The sequence below is a fragment of the Cebus imitator genome, unplaced genomic scaffold, assembly GCF_001604975.1.
Source record: "Cebus imitator isolate Cc_AM_T3 unplaced genomic scaffold, Cebus_imitator-1.0 Scaffold146, whole genome shotgun sequence".
NCBI lineage: Eukaryota > Metazoa > Chordata > Mammalia > Primates > Cebidae > Cebus > Cebus imitator.
In genome coordinates, this window is record NW_016107461.1 from 4,765,413 (window position 1) to 4,791,264 (window position 25,852).

Genomic DNA, 25,852 nt, shown 5'->3' on the forward strand with positions numbered 1-25,852 from the left:
GGGAAAAAAAAAAAGAAAAGAAAGGTGTTTCGTTATCTTGGGTTGAGATGACATACACTGTAATTTTCCTGTTAAGTTTCACAGAAAAAAATTTAAATTTATGCCATAATTTTAATATATATTATTTAAGGATATTTATTTATCTCTCTCTTTTTAACTGTCTGCTACTGTCTTTTCCTTTTTCTACTGGGGTTTTAGTCTCTTTTCACTCCTTAATTTTTTAAACTAAAAAAAAGCATTATTTAGTTATAATTTACATACAATAAGTGGCACACATTTAAAATATTTAACTTGATGAGCTTTGACATATACATATGTATAACCATCATATCTATTCCCCCCCACATGAAAAGATGCATAATTTCACCTAAAATTAGAAATGCCAAATACTAACACAATTTTTCACCTTTCAGATATGCAAAAATTCAGGAGCTTTTCCATACACACCACTAATGAGAAAGAACAGGACACTCTCAAACTTTTTACATAGCACTACAAAATGAGGTAATCTATTAGGAGGATATTGGCAAATTGCATGTGCATTTAGTCTTTGTTCCAGCATTTTTACTTCTAGGAATTTGTCCTGAATATACCTCCCCCAAAATAAAAGGTCATTGAATATGGCATTACTAGTAAAAGTAAAATATTAGGAATGATCAAAATGGCCGAGCATAGGAACCTGGCTGAATAAACAAGATGGAGTATTGTGTAGCTCTAAAAGTGAATTTCAATAAAAACAAATGAACCACTCTATATATCAAATTGGTGACATGATCAGAAAAAAAAGAGAATTAAGGTATCTTTGTAGTACAGTAATGTGACTGCATCTTTGGTGTGATTCTGCAACCGGGTTTATTCTTGGGTGCTGGTGAGGCACAGCTCCCCTGAGAGAACGCTGTGGGTTCTTGGCCTCCAACCTCTTAAAGAATAACCGTGGTGGCTCACGCCTGTAATCCAAGCACTTTGGAGACCAAGGCAGGCAGATCACCTGAGGTCGGGAGTTCAAGACCAGCTTGACCAACATAGTGAAACCCCGTTTTTTTAAAAAAAAAAAGAATAAGCAATGGGACCACTGCAGGTGTGCCATATGCTCATAAAAGTAAATATCAGACCCCAGAAGTGTTGCAGAAAGGTGATTTTATTTGGGTAGAGAAAAGAGAAGAAAAGAAGAAGAGAAAGACTTCCATGAAGAGTGTGGAAGGGGATTCCAGAGGGGAAATCCCAGAGGGGAAAGGGAGCTGCCACCATGTGGGAGGGGATTCCAGAGAGCTGGAAATCCACTGTGGGTGAAGGAGCAGGGGAATTTATGCTGGGAGAAATTTCCACCTTCCTAAGTTCCTCTGGCCAATGAAAGGAGTTCCTTTAAACTTCCGCTGGGGTGATTGACTCTTAGTTTCTTCCCGTTCCCACAAAATTCAAACATAAACCGTTAACTCTCCCTGACGGAGAGAGATGGGAGGGAAACATGGTCCTGGGAAATTCTTGTCCTTGAAACTATGCCCCCTCGTGGACCCGGAAAAAGAACAAATTCCCTCGATATACTGTAAGTACAAAAAAACTGTGAACTACTGAACTTATAATGACTTTGGCATAATAATTGTAACCCTATTTATATGAAATGCAGGAAGAAGCAAATGTGTGAATATACTGATATTCTGAGAAAGGAGGTTCTCCCTGTTGGAGAAGAGAGATGTAAATATGGATTAAGGGAAGGAGAGGAAGAGCTTGATGGCATTGTTTTGGAACAGGAGTTGTTAGTATCAACTGGCGACTTTAAAAAAATATATTTCCTAGTTTTCTCCATTGAAAAGGCACGGAAACAATGACACATGATTAGCAGTAAACACACCTATTCCCCAGTGTCAAGAACTGTACAAAGTCTGAGATTTTATCCTACTTAAAACCTGACAAGCTAGCCTGCCACAGTTTCACAAATGCTGGCAGAACACAAGGAACTCCTGGGTCAGCAACAAAGGTCTTTATTATTCATGGAAATAGAGTTGCCAGAGTATCAGCATTTGCTCCTGTTCCCCAACCTCAATTCCCACAGGACAACATGAAAAGGACCAGGTGACATCTGCACATGCAATAGGTTCTGTTATAGGCAAGAAGGCCTGAACTTAGCCGAATCTTGTAGAATGCGAAGACTGTCTGACATTTGCCCCAAAGAAAGACATTATCTTGGTTACAGTGGACAGTAAACAAACCTGGCCTTTGATCCAAAGAAAGACATTATCTCTGTCTTCCAAGGCTGTTCACTTCACAAGCGCCCTGGAAAAAGGAGTCCAGAACAAAGAGCTGGGACTCCCTCCCTCGCAAGATAGACAGAAATGTGAGAGACCTGAGCAGAATTGTCTCTCTCCCAGCACCCAGATCTTGGTGTCTAAATACCACTCCTTTCTTTTAAATGAATACATAAATAATTTTTCATGAATTTATTTGATAAATAGTTGATTATAAATTTGGGGCAGGGAAAGTTCAAGGTGAGTTTGAAATATTGTATTGGGTTGGAAAGCAAAACAATCCTGAAAAATTGATGGAAATGTTCAAAGGAATATTGGAGTCAGAACAATGTAAGCATCAAAAAGAATAACTATGGAATGGATTTTAACACATTAAATAGAAAAAGAATCCACGAGGCAATAGTTATCCTTTATAAAGGTAGAGGGAGCTCATCCTTAGACGAATGTCAGCTAATAATATAAAAACAATGAGAGAATGGGAAAATAGGTATGAATCTTCCTTTGACACCAAAACTCTTGGTTACAAAGTTATTGAGGAACACAGACTCAAAACATCACTCCAAAGTTTGTTTATTGATTACAAATGGGAAAAGTTACTATTACAGTGGAGAAATCTAGCAACACCACCTTAACCAAGGGATTAAACTTATCATTACCAATGATGAGGCAAGTTGACATTATATGCAACCTGAAGGAATGCACTGAAAGCAATATCACCTATGTAATATTCACATTAAAAAATGTTTAACCGGAAACAGTCATGAAGAAACTATAAGATAAATCCAAATTGCGGGCCAAGCATGGTGGCTCACTCCTGTAATCCTAGCACTGTGGAAAGCAAGGTAGATCACTTGAGCCCAGCAGTACAAGGCCAGCCTGGGCAACAGGGCAAAACCCCATCTCTAATAAAAAATGCAAAATAAATTAGCTGGGTGTGGTGGCACATGTCTGTAGTCCCAGCTACTGGAGACGCTGAGGAGAGAGAATTGCTTCAGCCTGGGAGGCAATGGTTATAGCATTCCAACCTGGGTGACAGAAACCCTGTATATTAAAAAAAAAAAAAAATCCAAATTATGGACTATTCTACAAAACAACTGGCCTAGACTTTTTATAGATGTCAATACCAAGACCATTATAAAATAAAAAAAGAACTGGTAGTATGCTTAAGATGAAAGATTAAAGAAATATGACAACTAAATGCACAAATAATTATTGATTGGATTCTAGTTTTTTTTTTTAAATGACTAAAATATTAGTGAAAAATTTGGAATTTGAAAATGTAGACCATTTATTAGATCACACTAATGTGTCCGTAATATTATGATAATAATATTATGGTTATATATCAGAACATGCTTCTTCTTTGGAAACAGATGCTAAAGTATTAGGAATAAAACAGCATGATCTCTGTAACTTATTTTCAAATAATTTGGAAAAATGGAGAGTATGCATTTAAAAAATGCTCATTGATGAATTCTAGGTGAAGGGCACATCAAGGGTTCATTTCACCTTCTCTGTAGGTTTGCAATTTTTCAAAATAAAAAAGTTGAGTAAAAGTTAATAAATCACATTCTCTGGTCATCTTTTCAACCTGTATTATTGATCACTTGCAAGCATTCAGCCCCACCATTTTTAGGATCATTTAAATTACCTCCTTGGAAACATTTGCCTATTTTCTTATTTTTATTATGGAATATATTAAAACTGTCCATGGAATTCTGCTATCGGAGCACATGACTTTGACCTAGGGTAGATAATAGCCTTTATTTTGAATCAACATTTTGTTTAACATCTTGAATTCCTAGGCTGTCCACATTGAGATTATACCTTAACTGATTTTCAGGTCCTTCACCTGGTCCATAACTGATAACACCTAGATAAATCATCTATTAATTTTTCATGTATTTTCAATCACTGAAATTAATATGCCTTTTTGTCTGTTCATGTAGTTACCAGTTTATTCCATAGTCATTAGAATTCCCAAAATAGCTTAGCAACAAGCAGTATCTTCAAGTATGTCCCTGCCTATTCCTGCTTTCCAGTATTTATAAGTCATTAAATTCATCCAGTTCTACGTTTCCTTTTGGAGGCCTCTATTGATCACAATTCTATTTCCGGAGACTTGTTGTTTATGTCTCCAGGACTTTTTACACCTTTTAAATTGTCTACCCCCCTCATCTTTTCCCATTGTAACACTGATGGGAAATTTAGTGACAGGCTTTTTGAATAATAAAACAAATTATTTCCATTGTTTCTGTGCATCCTTATTCATATATGTCCCCAACATTAATATATGAACCAGATGTGATAACCTTGAATAAACTGTGCTGTCTTTCCCCCATAGAAGGCATTTGCTTAAAGTTACCAAATTCTCTTTAGTCCATTAAAGGTCAGAACACTGATTTTTTTTTTGTGTGTATGCAACCAGTGCCTTATTTCCTTTTAGGTTTCCTCTCATTTCCTTTATTTTCAGTTATGTGAACACATCATCCTTATTTTTACAACTTCACTGTATCATTAATTACGTTTGGATCATGACAATAAAAGATACTTAACAAAGGCACTGCATCTTGGTAGCATTTCACTGTCTATGCCTACCTCCAAACAGGTTCTTATACATTCTTATGCTTACCTTTCATCTGTGTGATGCCATTAAAAGGAGAGTGAGGCATGATACCATGCATTAGGAGACAGCATTACTGTTAGCAGCTCAAAAAACCGCACAGCACCCAATAGCATGTTCAAAACACTCCTGTACTCTAAGACTGAGTTGTATCTTTCAAATGAAGACGTCAGAGGTTTCGCCATTGGTGCTTATATGCCACTTAATGAATCCCTATTCCTGAAGAGGGAGGTATATGCCAGGCCGCAGAAAGAATAGAGCAAAGAAAGAGCTCTTTACACCTGTTTTGTTCTAAGCATTTGCACACAGAAAGAATTTGGATCCAGGAAAATAAAACTTTTTTTTTTTTTTGAGGTGAAGTCTTACCCTGCCGCCCAGGCTGGAGTGCAATGGCATGACCTCTGCTCACTGCCACCTCTGCCTCCCAAGTTCAAGCGATTCTCCTGCTTCAATCTCCCAAATAGCTGGGATTACAGGCGTACACCACCAAGCCGCTAATTTTTGTATTTTTAGTAGAGACTGGGTTTCACCATGTTGGCCAGGCTGATCTCACTACTGACCTCAAGTGGTCCTCTGCCTTGGCCTCCCAAAGTGCTGGGATTACAGGCATGAGCCACTGCGCCTGGCCCAAGCAAACAAAACTTTATCTATCTGTCTATCATCCTGTTTATCTATCATTCCATACACAAATTATTAAATGTTTATGATGAAAACACCTCAATATTCATTCAGGGGTCCAGGAAATGGCAAGAGTGTAGCAATTGGATATTAGATGCTCCTGCTATGTTCCAGAGAGATAGCAGTGGGACAGCCTGAGACAGGGCAGAGCTTGGTACAGCAGAGCCGAAAGCTAACTCCTAAGAAAGTGGCCAGGATTCCTAACCCTGAGGGATGCTGAAAATCTAACAAGATGCCTCATCTGGTTAGGAAGATAGAACAAGAACCAAGTGATACAGGGCATTAAACACATTTTTAATGGATGATGCAGTGATTTGCGTTTGATAATACTCATTAAATGTTTGCTAAATAAATAATATGCATGAAGTAAAGTCAGAAATGCTAAATTGTTATAACCCTGCCATTATACCGCTCAATGTCTGGAAGGGTATACATGTATAGAGCTTTACCAGGAAGAACAGTCATACCAGAATCCTATCAAGAGCACAGAGTTCAGCAGGTAAAAATCATTTCTTTCCTGTCTACATTACATAGGCTGGTGTGTCCCAGAAGCTCTGTCTTCCTTATTCCTCCTCAGCCACCACCTCACCTCCCACTCATTCCCGCCTACCCCTGCCAGGTGACCCACCATTCTGGCGTCTTTTGTAGGTAAGGTCTTTTGAGGTGTACTTTTTGTTCCATATTCCAATGCAATGGTGAATCCTCAAATTCTTTAGAAAGGTGAACCTAACTAAAAAACAAAACTCTTTTTAGGTAATTGAAAATAGCTCTAGCCCATTTATAAGATAAAAGACCCCTCCTAAATAATGATATGTAAATAAAAATAGAGAAGCCTGCTCTGCCAATTACAAAAACTGAAGAAAGTTAGTCTTTCTAGGTAAAATAGTAATGACTAGATTAGTCTTTCTAGGTAAAATAGTAATGACTAGATTAAGATAGTTCTATAATTTTAAAAATCTAGACATTCTACTTGCAAAGCAGGTTCGCCGTGCACTAATTATTACTTCAGCCCACTGCCTCTCAGGCTGCACTTGCACTACTTGTGGGAGTCCAGTGAGACAGAACACTCACACATGTTAAGAAGTTACACGTAGGCTGGCTGCCATGGATCATGCCTATAATCCCAGCACTTTGTAAGGCCAAGGTGGGTGGATCACCTGAGGTCGGGAGTTTAAGACCAGCCTGGTCAACATGGCGAAACCCCCATCTTAACTAAACATACAAAATTTAGCCAGGTATAGTAATGCACGCCTGTAGTCCCAACTATTCAGGAGGCTGAGGCAGGAGAATCTATTGAACCTGAGAGGCGGAGGTTGCAGTGAGATGAGATCATGCCGTTGCACTCCAGCCTGGGTGACAGAGCGAAACTCCATCACAAAAAAAAAAGAAAGTTACATGAAGCTGATTTATTACTCATAGATAGTCAGCAAAGGACAACAAAACCTCAGGATTCATGATGAGCCAGTCCCCCAAGACTCAAGAAAGCTGCCCAAAGCTGATGGAATCTCACCTCTATGTGCCCCACTTAAATTGCAGCTGAAGGACCCCAGGATGCAGCCCACCCTGGATTTTATACCCTGGCAGCTACAGGATGCACTGGGCTAAAGTGTTGGAGGGTGTTCTGTTTCTAGGGACGCCTGAGCTGTTGTGGCCAATTCCTCTTTATCTCAGGCTGCTGCATTCCCAGCAGCCTACAGTTATTCTTGAGAACTATCATGTGAGAAAGGAGGGAGAAGTGGGCCAGTCCAAGGCCACCTGGAGAACTTTTCTGACTACATATGTCCTGTCCTGAGGGTAGAAGAACACAAGTTAGTCCAGTGTGTCAAGGGTAGTCAAGTATTAATACTCCATTCCATACTTTGATCCATGCTATATCTTCTCTCTAGGGCAGAGAGCGCATAAACGGTCACTACATTAAAGCTGCCACGGTGCAGAAGTGTTGGAAGGACACCTGTAGCCACCAGAAGGGCCAGAGAATAAAAAGAACTTCAGAAATTCTCTAAGGACTCACACTCCACTTCATTTTTCTGTTCAACACTAGATTCCACTAGTGCAATATCCTTGCCAGGGGTCCCGCAACCTCTACTGATGAACCCCTTTAGTGACATACAGCCCCATCACACTGGTGCTGCTTCTTTTATACGGTGTTAGATGCTGTCTCTGCTCCTCTCATTCCCACCTTTAGGAGGGAAGCATTCATTCTTCCACCCAGCTGGGAATGACGGTAGCTGTGATTCTCAGCTGAGTTCCTCACCACTAACTTCCTTCAGCTGAAGATAATCACCTTGCCCAAGGTTATGCCTCTTTTCTAGTTTAAATGACAGGTTAAGAGGATTCAAGGGCCTGTCCCTCTTTCTTCCACTCAGAACAACTCTGCGAGACCATCCCATCTGAAGTCCATGGGATCAGGTGAGGTCTTTGTTGAGACTACATTATGATTCGACTGTTCCCTCTGCCCGGTCCTTCCTTCACTCTCCCATAGTTATTGATCCTAAGTTTATTGTGATCAATAAACTTCTCAATAAACTTTCTATATGGAAATCTCTGTCTCAGAGTCAGCTTCTTAAAAAAACCCAACTTGCAGTATATATTAAGTATAAATCTGTCTTCATATGAAGTCTACTCATCCTAATTCTAACTTCAGGATATATACTGAAAAAGACCCTCTTCCACATGGTGGCCTTTAAAATGTTTGAAGACAATTATTAGATATGTGACTTCTGGTGAGAGCACCAACCTTTAGAGTTTGGGAGAAGAGGAACCAGAAAACGCATAAGAACTGTAGTCAGAAAAATGTGGTGCCTTGGAAACTATGTCTGCATCAGAGCTGCCAAGCACTGCTAGAGATGATTTCCACCCACAGCCTACTGGGCGGAATTGTTCTTAGGCCATTTGCCATCACCATTTCCGAAAACACCCTATATCCGTTTTCCATTGCTACATTTTAAAAATTGCCACAAACTTAGCAGTCTTAAACACACTCATTTACTAGCTCACCGTCTTGTAGGCCAGAAGTCCAGGCAAGCTCAACATGGTTCTCTGTTTATGGTTTTACATGGCAAAACCAAAGATTCAGCAGGACTAACTTCTTATCTGAAAGGTCTGTGGAAAAATCTTCTTCCAAGCTTATCCAGGTTGTTGGCAGAATTTAGTTCCTTGTGGTTGTAGGATTGAGGTACCCTTGCCAGCAGTCAGCCAGTGGCCACTCTCTGCTTCTAGAGGCTGCCCCTCCATCTCCAAATCAGCAATGCCCCATAGAGTTCTTCTCAAGAGCATCTCTCTAATTTTCTCTTTGCCATTACCTGGAGAAATTTCTCTGCTTTTCGGGGCTCATGCAATTAGATCTTTCTCACCCAGGTAATCTCCCTATCTTAACATCAACTGTGCCATATAATATCAGATCATTACAAGATTGATAATTCAGCACATTCACAGGTTCTGAGGACTAGGATAGAATGTCCTTTGGGGCCATTTTAGAAATCCTGCCGACCAGTGCCCTGAACATGCCAGACAAGCTTTTTACATTTATTACCCTGGTCAGCCCTGTCTTCCTCTCACCACATCAGTATGATCTTTTCCGCCCTCTTTTCAAACCTCCATCCCCTACCAGCCCTCTCATATTTAGCAGATGATCCTGCCTCCCATTTCACAAACCCAAAAATAGAATCCAGCTGTCTTAGTTTCCTAGGGTTGCCATACCAAATTAATAGAAACTGGGTGGCACACAATGACAGAAATGTATCTTTTCACAGTTCTGGAGGCTAGAAGCCCTAAATCAAGGTGATGAAAGGGCCATCCTCTCTAGGAAGGTTCTTGGGAACCATATGTTACATGCCTGCTCCTAGCCTCTGGTGCTGCCAACAATCATCGGGATTCCTTGGCTTATAGATGCATCACTCCAGGGTCTGCAGCTGCTGTCTTATGGCACTGTCTCTCTGTGCCTTCCTATTGATGTCCCTTTTTATGTGTATGTCTCTCTTCTCCTCTCTCATAAGGACACGTGTTATGTTGGATTAGGATGTTGGGTACCAGCCCCAACCCTGTTCGTGAGTGCCCCGAGCCTTGGCGGTGACAAGGGATTGAGAAAGTAAATAAAGATAAAGACACAGAAATAGAATTTCACAGCATGGGTCCAGGGGACCAACACAAAGTGCGAGGACCGCATTGGCCCCCAAGTTCTTGTTTCCACAGATTTTTATTAAGTGCACGCATTCGTTAATTGAGGGGTGGAAAGCAGGGGAGTTATCGGGGGAGGCCTTGAAACTATTGTGGGGCAAGATAGCTCGGGGAGAAGCATGCATCATTAGTATACAATGAAACAGGTGGGTCTTCTAAGAGACGCTAAGCTAGTACACCAGGTTTTACCACTGATCGTTATTGATATGCAGCTGCACCAGAACACAGAGGTTAGGGCGCCACCAGGTCTGACCACGCACGAGGCATCAAGGGGCTTTTATCTCCTGAGCACTGTGGACATAGGGCAAACAAGATTACCCCATATTCTGAGAATATAGGCAGATCAGGAGGTGTTCCACTATCTCCACCTGCAAGGCCTTACTGCCTTGCCAGCTCCCATCTGCAAAGACCCTCCCGGATCTTGTGAGCAGAGATCACCGACCTTTCCCGGGTGCTTATACAAGCCATCTTTACGAGACCCCTGTGCAGACCCCATGTTGGAAAGGAGTTCGTGAGACCAAGGCAGTATTTTCCTGCCTTTCAACCACACCGCGGATGTGCCACGGTTAATGGGGCGCTCTCAGACGGTCTAACTTTAGGCCTCCCATTACCGCATTTACTTGTGCTTTTACAAGCTACAAGCTGTTCTCTTTTGTGCTGTGCTTTTCATTCGCTATTGTTTATTTCAGGGTATAAACTTCAGTGTACCGCGAACTCTATAAGCTAATAAGCAAATCAAACTTATATTTGTTTAATCAGTAATAATAAAGACAGCATATGTCTGCCCCTGGTCATCTGGACCCACATTAGGACCCACCCTAATTCAGTGTGACTTCATCTTAACTTGATTACATCTGCAAAGATACTCCTTCCAAATACAGTCACATCCAGGTACCAAGGGTTAGGATTGCCACATATATTTTGAGGGGACATGAACCAACCCATAATGCACCTGACTAGAAGACCCCATTTTCTACCATTTAACTTAGAAACCTTCACACCTTCCCTGTTTGTTGTCCACAGAATACCAGAGAGCAGCATCCTCTCTTCTCTGTAAGACAACTCATTTTTCTTTCTTTTATGTTCAGCCTCTTCCTCTCTGTTAATTAATAGATTATCCTCACAGTCATTTTAACCTTATTCAAGCCTCTGACATTATAATAAGGGAAGGGAGGGAGGGATAGAAGAAAGTAGGAAGAAATCTGCCTTAACACCGCATTAACTCATAACTAGTTCTCTTCTGATGCAAACTTTGCAAAAGAGCTATTTCTGCTCTTTGCTGGCACTTCCACCCCTCCAACTCACTCTCCCAGCTATCTCCGTACAGCTCCCCACCACCACTACTCCATACAACCAGCACTCAACAATGACCTTCTTGTGCCTAAATTCAAAGGACATATTTCAGGCTTCATCATCCTTGACGTTCTAGCAGAAACATTAGGTTCCCTTTGCTTCTGTGATTTCAGTCCTTTCTTTGGCCACTTCTCTGTGTCCTTTCCAGGCATATATTCTTCTATCCTGCCATTAAATATTGCTGTCAGTCAAGACTCACTCCATTCATAAAGGCAACAACAAAAACAACCAAGACTGATTCTTGGCTATCCATTCTTCATAGAGCAAATAGGGTGAATTTTACAAAATATCTCATCATGTCATCATGTCAATCCCCTACTTAAAACTTTCCAGTGACTATTTTGTTGCACTGAAGATAAAGGCCATAATCTTTAAGGTGGTATATATAATCTGGCCCCTGCTTGCCACATGTATGCCTAGAGACAGAAGTTGGAAGAAGAGAAAGAATTTTTAAAGATGTACCAGGAATTTCTATTATTGAAAAGTCAAAAAAATAAAGGATGTGGGGAAAAGGGAATACTTTTATACTGTTGTTGAAAATGTACATGAGTACAATCTCTGTGGAAAACCGAAGGCCTCAGGAAACTTACAATCATGATGGAGGGCAAAGGGGAAGCAGGCAAGGTCTTCACATGGCTGGCAGGAGAGACAGAGTGAAGGGATAAGTGCTACACAAATTCAAACAACCAGATGTCATGAGAACTCACCATCGTGAGAACAGCAAAGGGGAAATCCAACCTCATTATGCAATCACCTCCCACCAGGTCCCTCCCCCAACATTGGGAATTACAATTCAGCATGAGATTTGGGTGGGGACACAGAGCCAAACCATATCAGGTATGCATGGACATTGACAGGGAGTAGTAGACCCCAGGCACTCCAAAAGCAGGAAATGTGGGAGAACGGGTGAGGATCGAAAAATTACCTATTGGGTACAATGTTCACTATTTGGGTGATGAGGACATTAAAAGCCTAGACTTCACCACTACACATTATATCCATGTAACAAAACTGCACACAAACCCCTTGAATGTCTAAAAAAGAAAAAGAAAAGAGATGCCAAGAATTCTTAGACAATTCTACTGAATGGGGTTTTTTTCCTAACCACCTTTCAAGTAGTAATGCTCTAGTATTTCCAAGAGGGTGATGGACCACAGAAGAAAGTAAAATTAGGAGATTTATGAGAGATTGTTAGGTTTGATGGATCCTAAACCACTCTTTTAACCACATTGTGTTTGTTACATCTGGTGCACAGAAGACAGAAATGTATATGGTACTTGAGTAGTGTACAATGGTAACCACTTTAACACTGTTGTTAATATTGCAATTCAATAATTTGCCTGCATTTTTTCACTTGAATGGCTGCTACGCCTGTTTGCTTTCCTTTCCTGATCTATTATAATTATTTTTAAAATGTGTGCAATAATACATACACATACTTTTTCTATTTTGAATTAGGGTTTCCAGACTCCAGAAATTTTGTAAGAGCCAACATATTTCCAATTTTTCATCCACTGCAATTTTAGAGAGCATACCTTCCCTATTTGCATTAATGTCATTGATTAAATTAAATAGAACTAGGTTAAGTATAGAAACCTGTAGCAAGCCAGTGAATATAGCTCTCTCAAACTTCAGGTCAATATTGAATTGACCCAGGATATTTCCTTCAGAAGCAAGAATGATCCAGGATCTAGCCACTCAATATATATGGATGCTTGAGGTCAAATGATGTACTATCTAATAGATTCTAAAGCTTCTTGACATTATTTGACCTCAAAAAGCTTTAGAATCTAATAGAGGAGACCAGTTCATACATGATGCATTAAAAAATAGTACCAATATTCTATGAGCCTAGAACAAGGGTGGTTTTTTTTCTTTTTTAAGAAAAAAAGGTTTTTTTCTTTTTTTCTTTTTTTTATTTATTTCTCGAAGGCAAAAGCCTAAAAATCATTATGGAAACCATTATTGACAAAGATCAGAAAGGATAAGGACATCTAAAATTACTGAAAAGGTATGGCTCTGTCCTGATTTCTCTAGTAGCTGTCAATTTTCATTTAAAAATCTCTACTGTGAAATGCAGAAAATTATGGCAATAATAATAACAGAATGTGCTTCTTCTAGTCCAAGGTGAGACCTCCAGTTGTGCACTAAGATAGCATTTTCTCCTAACTCTGGGACTTTGCAGTACCAATGATCCCATTTTTCTATTGCATCATCAACCTCTCCCTCTGTACTGGGTGATCATCTCAAAATATACATTGCAAATATTTTCTCTTCTTTTCCTTATCAGTTGCTATAAGGAACTTTTAATTGAAACAATCCAATTAACATACAAACATAGGCCAGGCACAGTGGCTTATGCCTGTAATTCCAGCCCTTTGAGAGACCAAAACAGGTGGATCACCTGAGGTCTGAAGCTCTAGACAAGGCTGGTCAACATGATGAAACCCTGTCTCTACTAAAAATACAAAAATTAGCCGGGTGTGGTGGTGGGCGTTTGTAGTCCCAGATACTCAAGAGGCTGAGGCAGGAGAATTGTTTGAACCCAGGAGGCGAAGGTTGCAGTGAGCTGAGATTTCACCACTGCACTCCAGCCTGGGCAACAAGAGCAAAACTCTATCTCAAAAAAAAAATGTATATAACACACACACACACACACACACACACACACATATATATATATATATATATATATATATATATATATATACAAACATCAAAACATGGCCAGAGTCTTTTAGTGGTAAAAGTTTCCATGTGAAATGAATTAGTCTGTTATGAGGTATAAGTTGTCATTCTCTAGAACAAATTTAAACGTACAGAATATTTTGTTGCCAACAAGTATCTATGGATATATCCTACTTTAAGAAAACATATGTGAATGAAGACTTATTTTGAAGATGTAATTGAATAGTGATTTATAACATCATAAACTTTTCACACAAAACATTTTTAATGTTTACTACTGACTTCTTTTTCAACTTTTATTTTACATCAGGGGGTACATGTGCAGGTTTGTTAGCTGGGTGTATTAGGTGATGCTGATGGTTGGGATATGAATGATCCCACCACCCAGGTACTCAGCACAGTATCCAACAGTTTTTCAACCCTTGCTCCCTGCCTCCTTTCCCCCTCTAATAGCCCCCAATGTCTATTGTTGCCATCTTTATGTCCATAAGTCCAGCATTTTAGCTCCCACTTGTAAGTGAGAACATGGACTTTTCACAAAATCTAAAGCCAGAAGAAAAAGTTACCTAGTAGTTTCAAACAAAAGATAAATTATTATAGTAAAAAAAAGTAGCAATTATCTGATTTACAAAATAACTATTTTCTATATAAAATATTTGTAATGGTCCTTTTTTAAAATGTAGGCTTTTATACCCTTAAATGATCAAATATTTTGCAAAACCACTTACATATATCTGATAATGGCAATCTGAAATAGATAATAATTGGAAATGTTTACCCACAAATTCAGTTGTCACCAACTATTCTTCAAATCAATCTGGTTTTTGTTTTTGTTTTTTAGAGAGGGCGTCTTGCTATGTTGCCCAGGGTGACCTTGAGTTTCTGGGCTCAAGGTATCCTCCCACTTCAACCTCCCAAGTTGGGACTATAAATCATTCTTTTACACATTTACATTTGAACACATTATTATTATAAAAATAATATATATTTATTGTAAAAAAAAGTAACATGGAAAAGTACAAGAAAAAAATAAAATCATTCATAATTTTACTTATAATCATTTTAAGATTCAGTGCATATCCTTCCAATTTCCCAATTTTTACATAGCAACACAAAACTGAATATACACTTTTATCTCCTGAATATTTACTAAAGTTTAAATCATAAATATTTTCTTATGCCATTAAGCACTGTATTTAAACTTCCTTTTAATAAATATATATTAGATCATTGTATGAATGAACTTTAACCTATGTAGGTAGTCATACTAATTTTGGACATTTATACCTTTCATTTTTTTTTTTTGCTATAATAATGTACTGCAATGAACATCATGACCCTCATTTTTTATCATTTCCTTGAGATTAATTTTTGAATCAAAAGATACTAACATTTTCAGATTCTTGATGCAGTAGACTCAAGAACACAGGTAGACTATAGACCAGGGGTAAGGAACCTTATTGAAAACAGAGGAATTAAGTAAAGGTCTATATGCTAAGAGATGGCCTCCGTCATTCACCCTCTTAACCCACTTGGCAGCCAGGAAGACATTCCTGATTGGAGAAATGGACCCAAGAGAAAAGATCTGCAGATATTGACAGTTAGACGTCCTACAGTGAGTAGCCAAGTCCCGGCTAACTACCGTAAAGTTTAAAATTAATCTACTACCATTTGTCATTACTCTGTAATCTATAACCTATGGGAGCTCACATTTTAAACTACTACGCTCCAGTTTCTCTGTTTATTCTCCTTCAGTGGTTCCCCTTACCATTCTGGCCAGTTCTGACTTAAGAACAGTCTAGAGTGAGAAGTCACACATGCGTCATTTTTCCCACGATAAGAAAACCACAGGCCACAGAAGAGTTCACTGAAATATGTAATTCCCTGGAGTAGAGACTGTCTCCTGGGATCAAGGATATTTTAAAGCAAATAAATCCCCTCCTCCCAAAGAGAACAGAGTCACAGTAGACAAGTCAGAGTCCATCTTTTATTCATTCTTGTACCTCCATGGACTAGAACTCAGCCTGGCACATAGCAGGCGATAATACATGTTTGGATGGATGGATCAGTGTACATGGCTTCTTTAGGCTGAATTCAACTTCCCACTAAGCACAGACAACTAACTTGCCTCTGTTCCCCACTCATTTTCGTGTCTTCCACAGAGCGGCCAGAGCCTCAGAGACCCTTGAGAGTTTCCTCCACTCCTCCCATGTTTGTGGCCTTGGAAGCTGCAGGTGGTAGCCTCCTTCACTGGGGGCGGCGCCTGGACGCCGGTGTCCCTAGCCAAGGCTGCCCCGCTGTCCTGGAAGGGAGGGTGAAGAGCTGCATCCCGCACTAGGCGGCGAAAGAGCGCAGCGCCTGGCGACCGGGTCCCGAGGTGCTCGACGGCTCGCCGCCAGCGCTGGAGACCGGCTGTGTAGTTGGGCCAGTGGAAGAGACGAGGGAAACCCAGACGTGGAAGAGGGGACAGCCTGGACTTCGCGACCCCTGGCAGGGTGGCGGCCCACTGAGCGTCCACCTGTCCCGGGCCCCCAAAGCGAGGAGTGGCCGCGCCGCGCGCCAGTGCGCGGGGCTCCGAGACCGGCGGGGGAACACGCGGGCGAAGGAGGGGCCGCCGTCGCGGACACCGCCGCCTTCACCCCTCGGCTTCCGCGCGTCGGAGCCTGGCAGCTCCGGGGTCCCCGAGGCGCCGGGGCTGAGACCCGGGTGACCTGTCGTCCGCCACTGCAGTGAGTCACCAGTGGGCATGTTTCAGGTGGGCAGGTCCAGCATCCCCAAACCTGCCCCCCGCAGCCTGGAGGACCTGGACTCCGTGCAGCGCGTGCTGTTACACAGGTCAGTGCAGGGCCCCGGGGCGCGGGGCAAGACCGCCCTCCTGTCCCGGGGATGACGGCCGGGGAGGGGCCGCTTTTCTTTCTGGGGTGTTTCGGGAAGCATCTGACTTGGGATTCTCCTTAGTGCGGCACTGGCCGCGGAGGGCCGTTGGGACCTGCTCCCACTCTTTCCAGAACCGGGTGTCAGAGATCCACCCGGTCCCGCCGCCGAGACCGGTCCCGCGCGGGTCCCGGTCACCCATCTCCTCCGGAAAACGCTACCTTATGAACAAGAGAAAGAAACATCAAGCCAAGCTGTCCCTTAAACACCTCCTGGCTTCCTCCAGGAAGCTGGGAGTTTTGTTTGAACTTTAGTTGTGACTGGAATTGAAAAGAGCTGCTTTTTTAACAAATCTAATTCTACCCCACCCCCTCCCACACACGCGCGCGCATGCGCTCGCGCCCACACACCAACAACTACACAAAAGAAATTTAAGAGTTTCTCTAGGAAGAATGAGAACCCCAACTTTCCGTAAGCTGCTTGTGCATTAATTTTAACTGCTGATACTTTGGTCCAACCTTATCCTCTATGCAAAATAGACTAACAAATATTAAATTCCATGGTTATAGTGATGGGTTTATAGAAGAGAAAAAAATAGTCCACTTGAAGAGCAAATTGTCTTTCAATTTTAAGAAAGGATGGATGAAATGCCAGGCAATTAATGCTGCTTTAGCTCTAGGAAGGCCTACAGCCTTTCACGCTGTAGGAGAAAAAACCCTTTTAGAAATATAGCTAAAATATCTCTTGAATACATTTGTGGCGAGAAGGATGAAGTGGCGCTTAGTAAGTATCTGTCGGGGGAGGTTTATGTGAGCCCTCTCATCTGTAAACGTTTCAAGTGACCCTTTTAAGTCTTTGTGCAAAACCATATGAGCTGTAGAAATCCTGTTCTATTGGAAGTGTGAGTAAAAAAGAAAGACTGGGCAAGGGAGAAATCGGGTGTCTGCGATTTCAGAGCTGTCTTCTGAAACCTGCAATTTTCTGCAGTTGGTTTCTCCCAACCCCCAAAGATCCCCTGCCATATAAAATAAAAATATTATTAAATGAGCAGTGAAAAGGGTATTCTGCTAAATTCCCCAAAACAATTCCGTCTGCATTTGATAAAATTACAGTCCAGGAATAAATCCCAAGAAGCATTAACTAAAAACTCATTCACAGCATGACTTTGGTAAAACTGGGAAGGGTGCTAATTTTAAAAGCTTAAGACCTTGCTGCAACAGAATTTCTTCATATTTCTCATGTTTCAAATGGCAAGTGCCAAATAATTTCAAACTGATTAATGCTTTAGGGTTTCAGATCCAAAGCACAAGCCTATCCGAATGAACCAGGCAAACGAATATGTTTAAGCTATAGTCATCAAGACTGAGATGATTATTTCGGAAGTAGTGGAATATTTCTAGAATAAACTTGCTCAGTATTAGAATGAAAAGCTACTTTATGTGAATTACAAATAACTGCTCCCATATGCCAGAGGAACCAATGGAATCTGGAACTAGAAATGTGTTTGACAATATCATGGCTAACAGTGCTTTCTTTTCAACATTATACAAAAGTCTTTTTGCTACCCCCAATGCATTACTCTTATTCGTTATTTATTATTTAATGTTTTCAAACACACATTTAAAAAGCTTAGACATCTGAGAGGTTTCTCTTTCATTTAATGAAGCTGTATTTCACACAAGCTCACATCTAATCAAGTATCTTTTGCTTGTATATATACAGATTTGTTTAGACATAATGTTATAGCAATTAGGGAGATTTGATAACCCTTAAATCATACTTGTACTTATCATAGTTCTCATGAACTCTATCAATGTATGGCCTATTTAAAAAATATTACTGTTACAAAATTTTTATGTTTTTCTTTTAAAACATCCATTGTAAATCATCCACAAAATTTTGGCAATTGCATTAAAAAGACTAGTAGCCATGGGCCATAGAAAATTCATAGACAAGATAAAATAGCAGACTATTCTATTTTGTTTTAACATATTACTTTAAAGGGTAAGTTTTCTAAGTGTGTACTTTTTTTAATTACTTGTATATTTTCCATTGCAAATATGGTTTTTAGAATGTAAAGCATTACATTGCTGTGCTTTTGAAAAAGATACTTCAGCCAAACCAAAATTGAAGCAAAGCTGCAAACTTCTCTCTGCATGAGGTGCTAACTTCAAAATGTCAATACTAAAATAATAGCTCAGCAAAATAAATTTAACTATTCTGGTTTTTGAAAAAAGTTACACATAGGTTGTCTGAGTCAAGCAAAAGCATCAGTATTGCATTTCTCAGTTACTTTTGCTTAAGTAAGTTATTTTTGTGTCATCTTGATTATAAGAAATAACCAAACAATCCTATTAACACTCAGTATTTTGCAAATATTTTTTTACAAACATATGCACCAGCCTATTGCAAATTAATCATTTCCTTGGAGTCCTATTTCTTGTGTTGCAAAGTAGTTGTGTGACTTGGCAAGACTTTTATTTGTGTTTTCCCCTGTTCTTTCTGTAATATAAAGGAATAATACCCACCTCATAGGGTGTTGATGTGAATTTCTGATGATATGGAAGTGCTCTATAAAACTAAAGTTCTATCAAGTATAGAGATTATATTAACAACAGTTCTGTAATAAAAACTAAAACAAAACACAAAAAGATAGCTATTCCTAAAGGTTCTGAGAAGATTCAGCCAAGTGACTTTGCCCAAGGCCCAACAGCTAATGAATGGTGCTGGTCCAGGCTAGAGTGCTGGTTTTTTGGCACCTAAGCCAGTGGAGAGAGTGTACTAGAGGTGACTCTCAAAATTTTTGATGAGCCAAATTTGATACTCTTGCCAAAGGTGAAAATGTGCATATTTAAAATGCTGCAACTATCCACAATTCTCAGGGAGTATACCCAATTAAGCAATATTTCTGTTAATAAAAGAGCATGTAATATATTTTAAGATCTAAAAATAAAAATTAAAATGAATAATTATAAAACCAAAAGTTTTTGAAAATATATAGTACACACTGCTCTATTTCTTAAAGTGTATGGCATTAGATTTAAAGATTTATGTCATTTGATATTCAGCAACCCTATGTAGTAGGCAGAGATTATTATTGTTGCCTTCAGATGAGAAACTTTGTCTACTTTAACTTGGTTATTGGTGCCAAAATCAGGATGAGAGCTTGGATCCCCTGACGAGAATGCATGGCACTTATAGATTATCAAGTATTTTTTATAGTCAAGGGCAAATTATTGTAGGATTCAACAGTGCTGTTAATTTTTTTTTTTAGGTGTTACTTAGGGTATTTGGCACTCCCTTATAAACTGTGGTTTTTTGGTAATTCTCATGTCTGCCTTTTGTTTTCTACTGTCCTCTTTATCAGCAGATTGTCAGCCATCAACACTTTCCAGGGTTGTTGTATTCCTGTTTTAAAGGGGCCTTCTTTCCTTCTGATTGGCGGCTATTGATCTATAGTGGTAAAACAGTTTGCCAAATTTGTTATAATTTGCAAATGAAGATAAAAAATGGAAATAAATAGGAGTAAATGAATTGGGTTTTGATCTTGAGCTTTGGGCCATCTATTTTAGTTTTACTTGTGCTTCTGGATTCTCATCTGTACTCCATTACTATTCAAATGTGGAATATATGATCTTATTGCAGGTAAGTTCCATGCATTTTAACAAGTAATTCAACTTTTATAGAAGTGAGAATTTTAAGCCATAATGCAATTCTGTACATTTAGGATTGCTGAAATGTTATTTTGATATATTTTAACCCTATCTGAAATTTGAAATCTTCTACATAATAAAGTCTCAGTTTCTAAAATGCTATTTTGTTGGTCTATCAAGTTATTTATTCATATTTTAAAAATAATTGTGGTTGTCATTATTACAACATAGTCCCTAAAGTATTATTATTTCTGCGTCCACAATTAAGGCAATATTAATTAGTTTCTAACAAAGCTCTTACATAATTTTTACCTTGTAGTTTAAATTTTTTTAATGAATATGTCCTCATGTGGCCCTACTTTCATTTATTTCTCATTGCTACCTTCTATTACTACTAGAGAAAGAGTTCCTGAACCTGCTAACAATACTAAATATTTAAGTATGTCCTTATCTGGTGTATTTTATGTCAGAATTGTATTGCTTGCCTAATCAAGATGGTAATCTATGGAAGTTAGAATGTTATGTCTCGTATGCATTAAATTAAATCTATTTGGGCTTCAGAAGATGGCTGGTCATTTTGTAGTGGAAAAGAGAAAATGAAAATATCCCCCAATCTAAATCTTTTAAGTCTTCTTACAATTGCTAATTAGGAAAGAGAGTATTCATATAAAGGCCCTGAAAATGGCATCCTATTCCTTTCCTTTCTTCATCCTTTCCAAAATATCTAAGCTTATTAAATATTAGTAAGGTGAGTAGAAATATGGTACGTAAATTTAGAAATATGACTAATTGACACTACAACCTGAAACTTAAGGATAAAAATGATTGCTATAATTTCTTCCTTGATGAAAGATCAAGCAAGGTGGTAAATTTTGTTGTTGCTCAGTTTAATTCATTAAACTAACACATGGAAGTAAATTAGCCAAGGAAGTTGACGTAACTCATGACATAGCAAAGTTCCTAGAAGATATATTTTCATTTGGCATTTTTTGCTTCAGTTCAATCTTGTGACATATGAAAGACTGAAGAGGAAAAAAAAAAAGACCCAGTCAGGTTCTCCAGGAGATTGTCATTGGTGGCAATGATAGATGTATTCCTATATAATTTAGGTATAAGATGGACTGATATTAGTTATAACAGAATATTATGGGATAGATTATGAGGAAAGAGTAGAAGAAGGAATTCTTACTGAGGTAGGAGTTGTGTCTGGGAAGGTTTTTGGGAAAAGGTGCTATTTGAATTGGATCTTGAAGAAAGATGTAGTATTTCAACAAATGAATTTTAGATAAGTATCATTCCACAGTATGAGAACTGTGTGAGTAAATAAGATAAAATAGCTGCTTTATTGACGCTTCGTGTGCTTGGTATTTTGCATGCATTAACTCATTAGATTGCAAACAGTCCTGTGAAGTACCATTATCTGAAATTACAGATAAGGTAGAAGTCATTTGCTCAAGGTTATTTGAATGATGGATTCTAGAGCAGGGAGAGAGGTCTGTCTGCCAGGCTCAAATTCAGGGGGTGGAAGTGAGTTCCTGCCTATTCAGGGAATGACCAGTGGGTCTGTATGCATAAAGCACAGAACTGAGGGAAAGGCTAGGGCAGTTTCCCAAGTTTGCTGAATCACTGGGGGCACTTGTTTAAAAGAGAGATTTCCAGGCTCCTCCCCTGGAGATTCTGATCCTGTTGATGTAGACTAGGGCCTCAAAATCTCTATAACAAGCTCCAGTTGATTCTTTTGAATAGGCAAGTTGATCAGCTTGATTAACTTAAGATATAACTTGGAATAAAGCTTTTAATTCTGAATTGGTGTTCAGTTGTTTGTAGAATTGGAGAAAAAAATTGAAAAGAAGCTACATAGTTTGGACTTTATTCAAGGAGGTGTTATGCAAGGTTTATGAGGCAGGGTATGAAATTACTAGATGCTTACCAAAAAATGGAGGAAAATTTGTAGAAAGAAAATGTGGTATTTTGCTAAAATTTGTAAATGTCCTTTTTTTAATTTATTTTATTTTTCACTTCCAATAAGTTGCTTTTAAAATAAGGAAAGATTAGCTTACTAAAGAGCTACCTAAAGCACTTTTTATTTTGGAATAGAATCTTAAATCATTTCTAATGTTTAAGATTGTGGTGAAAGTAAGCATGTATATTTTACCATGAAATTTAAAATAATGATTATAGTGACTCCAGCTTTTTAAAATAATACTGTTCCTCTGATTTTAAAAGTTAATACATTTTTTGTTGGATCTTAATGCTAGTCGAAATATTTGCTTCCCTTCCTGTCTCCACTTTCTTCAAACTTCTGACCCCATTACTTTCTCCATCACTTTCAGCTGGCAAGGTTGCTGCCTACTTACCAGACAATAAACACTATCACATGGAGACTGCCTCAGCTTCCTGCCTGAAACTGGCAAGTCACCATCCACATCAGCACCCTTCTTTGGCTCTTCCCTTAAGTTTTAGAGAAGAGGTGTCCAGGGAGGTCATATCCCTCCATCTGTGCCTTGGATGCTATCCCCTCCTACTACCTCAAGGAACCCCTGTTTTCAGAAAGGGGTCCCAATCCAGATGCCAAGAGAGAGAGTTATTGCCCCAAATTCTTTCTTACCCAAGAAAGAATTTGGGGCAAGTTCACAGAGTAAATTGAATGCAAGCTCATTAAGAAAGTAAAGGGAAAAAAAGGACCACTTCATAGGCAGAGCAGAAGCATGGGCTGCTTGATTGAGTATACTTATAGTTATTTCTTGATCAAGGGGTGAATTATTGTTGAGAAAGGGGTGGGCAATACCCAGAACTGAGGGTTCTTCCCTTTTTAAGAATATATAGGGTAACTTTCTCACATTGCCGTGGCATTTGTAAACTGTCATGGTGCTGATGGGAGTGTCTTTTAGCAACTAATGCTCATTATTCACACTGCTCACTATATGCTAATTATAATTTGCATATAGTGAGCAGTGAGGATGACCAGAGGTCACTTTCGTAGCCATCTTAGTTTTGGTAAGTTTTGGCCAACTTCTTTACTGCAGCCTGTTTTATCAGCAAGGTCTTTGTGACCTGTATCTTGTGCCAACCTCCTGTCTCATCCTGTAACTAAGAATGCCTAACCTCCTGGGTATGCAGCCCAGTAGGTCTCAGGCTTATTTTACCCAGCCCCTATTCAAGATGGAGTCGCTCTGGTTCAAATGCCTCTAACACTCCTTTTACCCCTTTATGAACTCCTCTCCTGTTCTTCAACTTTAGTAACATATAGACCTCTTTTAAGGAAAAAACTCTTGTGGATTTCCAGGGATGACTTAAGTTGTTTAATTATAATTTTAAAGAAATGAGGTATAAACTGTGTTTTATAGCTCCTGTATAAGATGAGAACAATTTTATAAATTAATACAAATAAATTACAACATTCAATAGCTGTTATAACACTATAAAAAGCACATTTAGAAATAATGCAACTAAAATTATAAAACCTAGGAAATTCAAATGTACATAGTTTAATGTGACAACTACAAATAAACTTCAGCTTAAAAGTATAAGCTGCAAACTGCAGCTTGTCTGGCTGTGAGGGAGGTAAAATATACTCTCCTGCCATATTGACCATTTAGGTTGAATACACTTAAAAAACAGCAAATGCCTTTGTGCTGTTTCTTAAAAGCAGCAGATGAAGCTCCCATGTGAAAGACACCCTCCCTATACTAGAAAAATGTAACATTCTTATTCTCAAAGGCGGGAAGTGGAACCAAGAGAATTCTGTACAGACCTTGTTAAAATAACTTATCTTTTAAACTTCCCAATTTAGTTTAGTTGCTTTTTCACAACTAACTATTCTTTGTCCAATCCGGTATATAAGTTAACTGACTTGAACTACTTCTTTGGGTCTTCACTTCTTTATGAGGGCTCCCCTGCCATGTAAAACTTGGATTCTAGAGCAGAGAGAGAGGTGTGCCTGCCAGGCTCAAATTCTTGAGGTGGGAGGCAGTTCCGGCCTATTCAGGAAATGACCAGTGGGCCTGTATGCCTTAATAACAGGACTGAGGGAAAATTTAGGGCAGTTTTTCAAGTTTGCTGAATCACTGGGGGCACTTGTTTAAAATAGAGATTTCCAGGCCCCTCCCCTGGAGATTCTGATCCTGTTGATGTGGAGCAGGGCCTCGAAATCTGTATAACAAGTTCCAGTTGCTTTTCTGTTGTTAATCTATTTTATGTAAGTTTAATTCTCAGGCCCAGCTGGGACCCTAAGAAGATGGAGGCAGAGTTTTTCTGTCCCTGCAACAGCTACAATCCAGATTTCTTTGAGTTCTCCATACACCCCTACCAGCCATGTGATGACTCATCTCCCATTACTCTTTCTCTGTTGGAACCATGCCATAATAACAACATAAATTAATAATTTTTCTAAGAAAATTTTTATGGCACCACATATACCACTTTGTTTTTTTCTGAGTATTCCATTAGAATCTTGTATAGTAATAAGTATAATACTTATTACTATAATTACCCATTAGAGAATACCCAGCACCCAGCTGTTGAGACCATAAAATAACGCTACATCCTTTTTTTACATGCTGCAATATGAACATTTTCCCCATGCTTTACTCTTTGAACACATTCTAGTTAAAATCATAATATTCATCACATTTTATATATAAGTATATTTAACTTTTCCATTATTCAACATTTTAAGATCGCTTTCAGCTTTTCATGTTTACGAATTTTATAAATTTGCGTCCTTTATTTTCTCACGGTAGATCTCTAATAGTTGAATTACTGGGTTCTAAGGGAGGAAATTTCATGTAATGATTATTGACTTAGGTTCATTACTTTGTTGGCTTTTTGACTGCTAGCCATGTAATGATTAGTGAGATGCATAACTTCCCCAAATCTCAGTTTCCCTATATTAATATAGAGAAAATATTTACTTCATAGTATGTGAATGCTCAGCATTGTATATGAATAAAGTATGTAAGCAGAGCAAAGGCTGACTCTCAATCAATGCTATTATTTTTGTACTTAAAAAATACTTGATGAATAAAACAAGAAGGCATTATTAGAGAAAAAAAGAGTGAAAAGAAATGAACAAAGCATCAAAAAAATGTGGGAGTATGTGAAAAGATCTAATCTATGTTTGATTTGTGTACCTGAATGTGAGGGGGAAAATGAAACCAAGTTGGAAAACACTCTTCAGGATATTATCCAGGAGAATTTATCCAACCTAGCAAGTCAGGGAAACATTCAAATCCAGGAAATACAGAGACCACCACAAAGGTATTCCTCAAGAAGAGCAACCCAAAGGCACATAATCGTCAGATTCACCAGGATTGAAATGAAGGAAAAAATGCCAAGGGCAGCCAGAGAGAAAGGCCGAGTTATCCACAAAGGGAAGCCCATCAGACTCACAGCAGAAAACTTTGGCAGAAACCCTATAAGCTAGAAGAGACTGGGGGCCAATATTCAATCAACATCCTTAAAGAAAAGAACTTTTAACCCAGAATTTAATATCCAGCCAAACTAATCTTCATAACTGAAGGAGAAATAAAATCCTTTACAGACAAGCAATTGCTAAGAGATTT

General features: G+C 39.0%; 1 protein-coding gene across 1 annotated transcript in view; it reads left to right on the forward strand.

Annotated features, from left to right (window-relative positions):
- The first annotated feature begins 16,404 nt into the window (after positions 1-16,404).
- INTU (inturned planar cell polarity protein) overlaps positions 16,405-25,852 on the forward strand; it is a 94,890-nt gene continuing 85,442 nt past the window's right edge. The window contains exon 1 of the mRNA XM_037743552.1: positions 16,405-16,596. Coding sequence (XP_037599480.1) covers positions 16,508-16,596 — 89 coding nt within the window. The 5' untranslated portion in view covers positions 16,405-16,507. The remainder of the gene's footprint in view (positions 16,597-25,852) is intronic.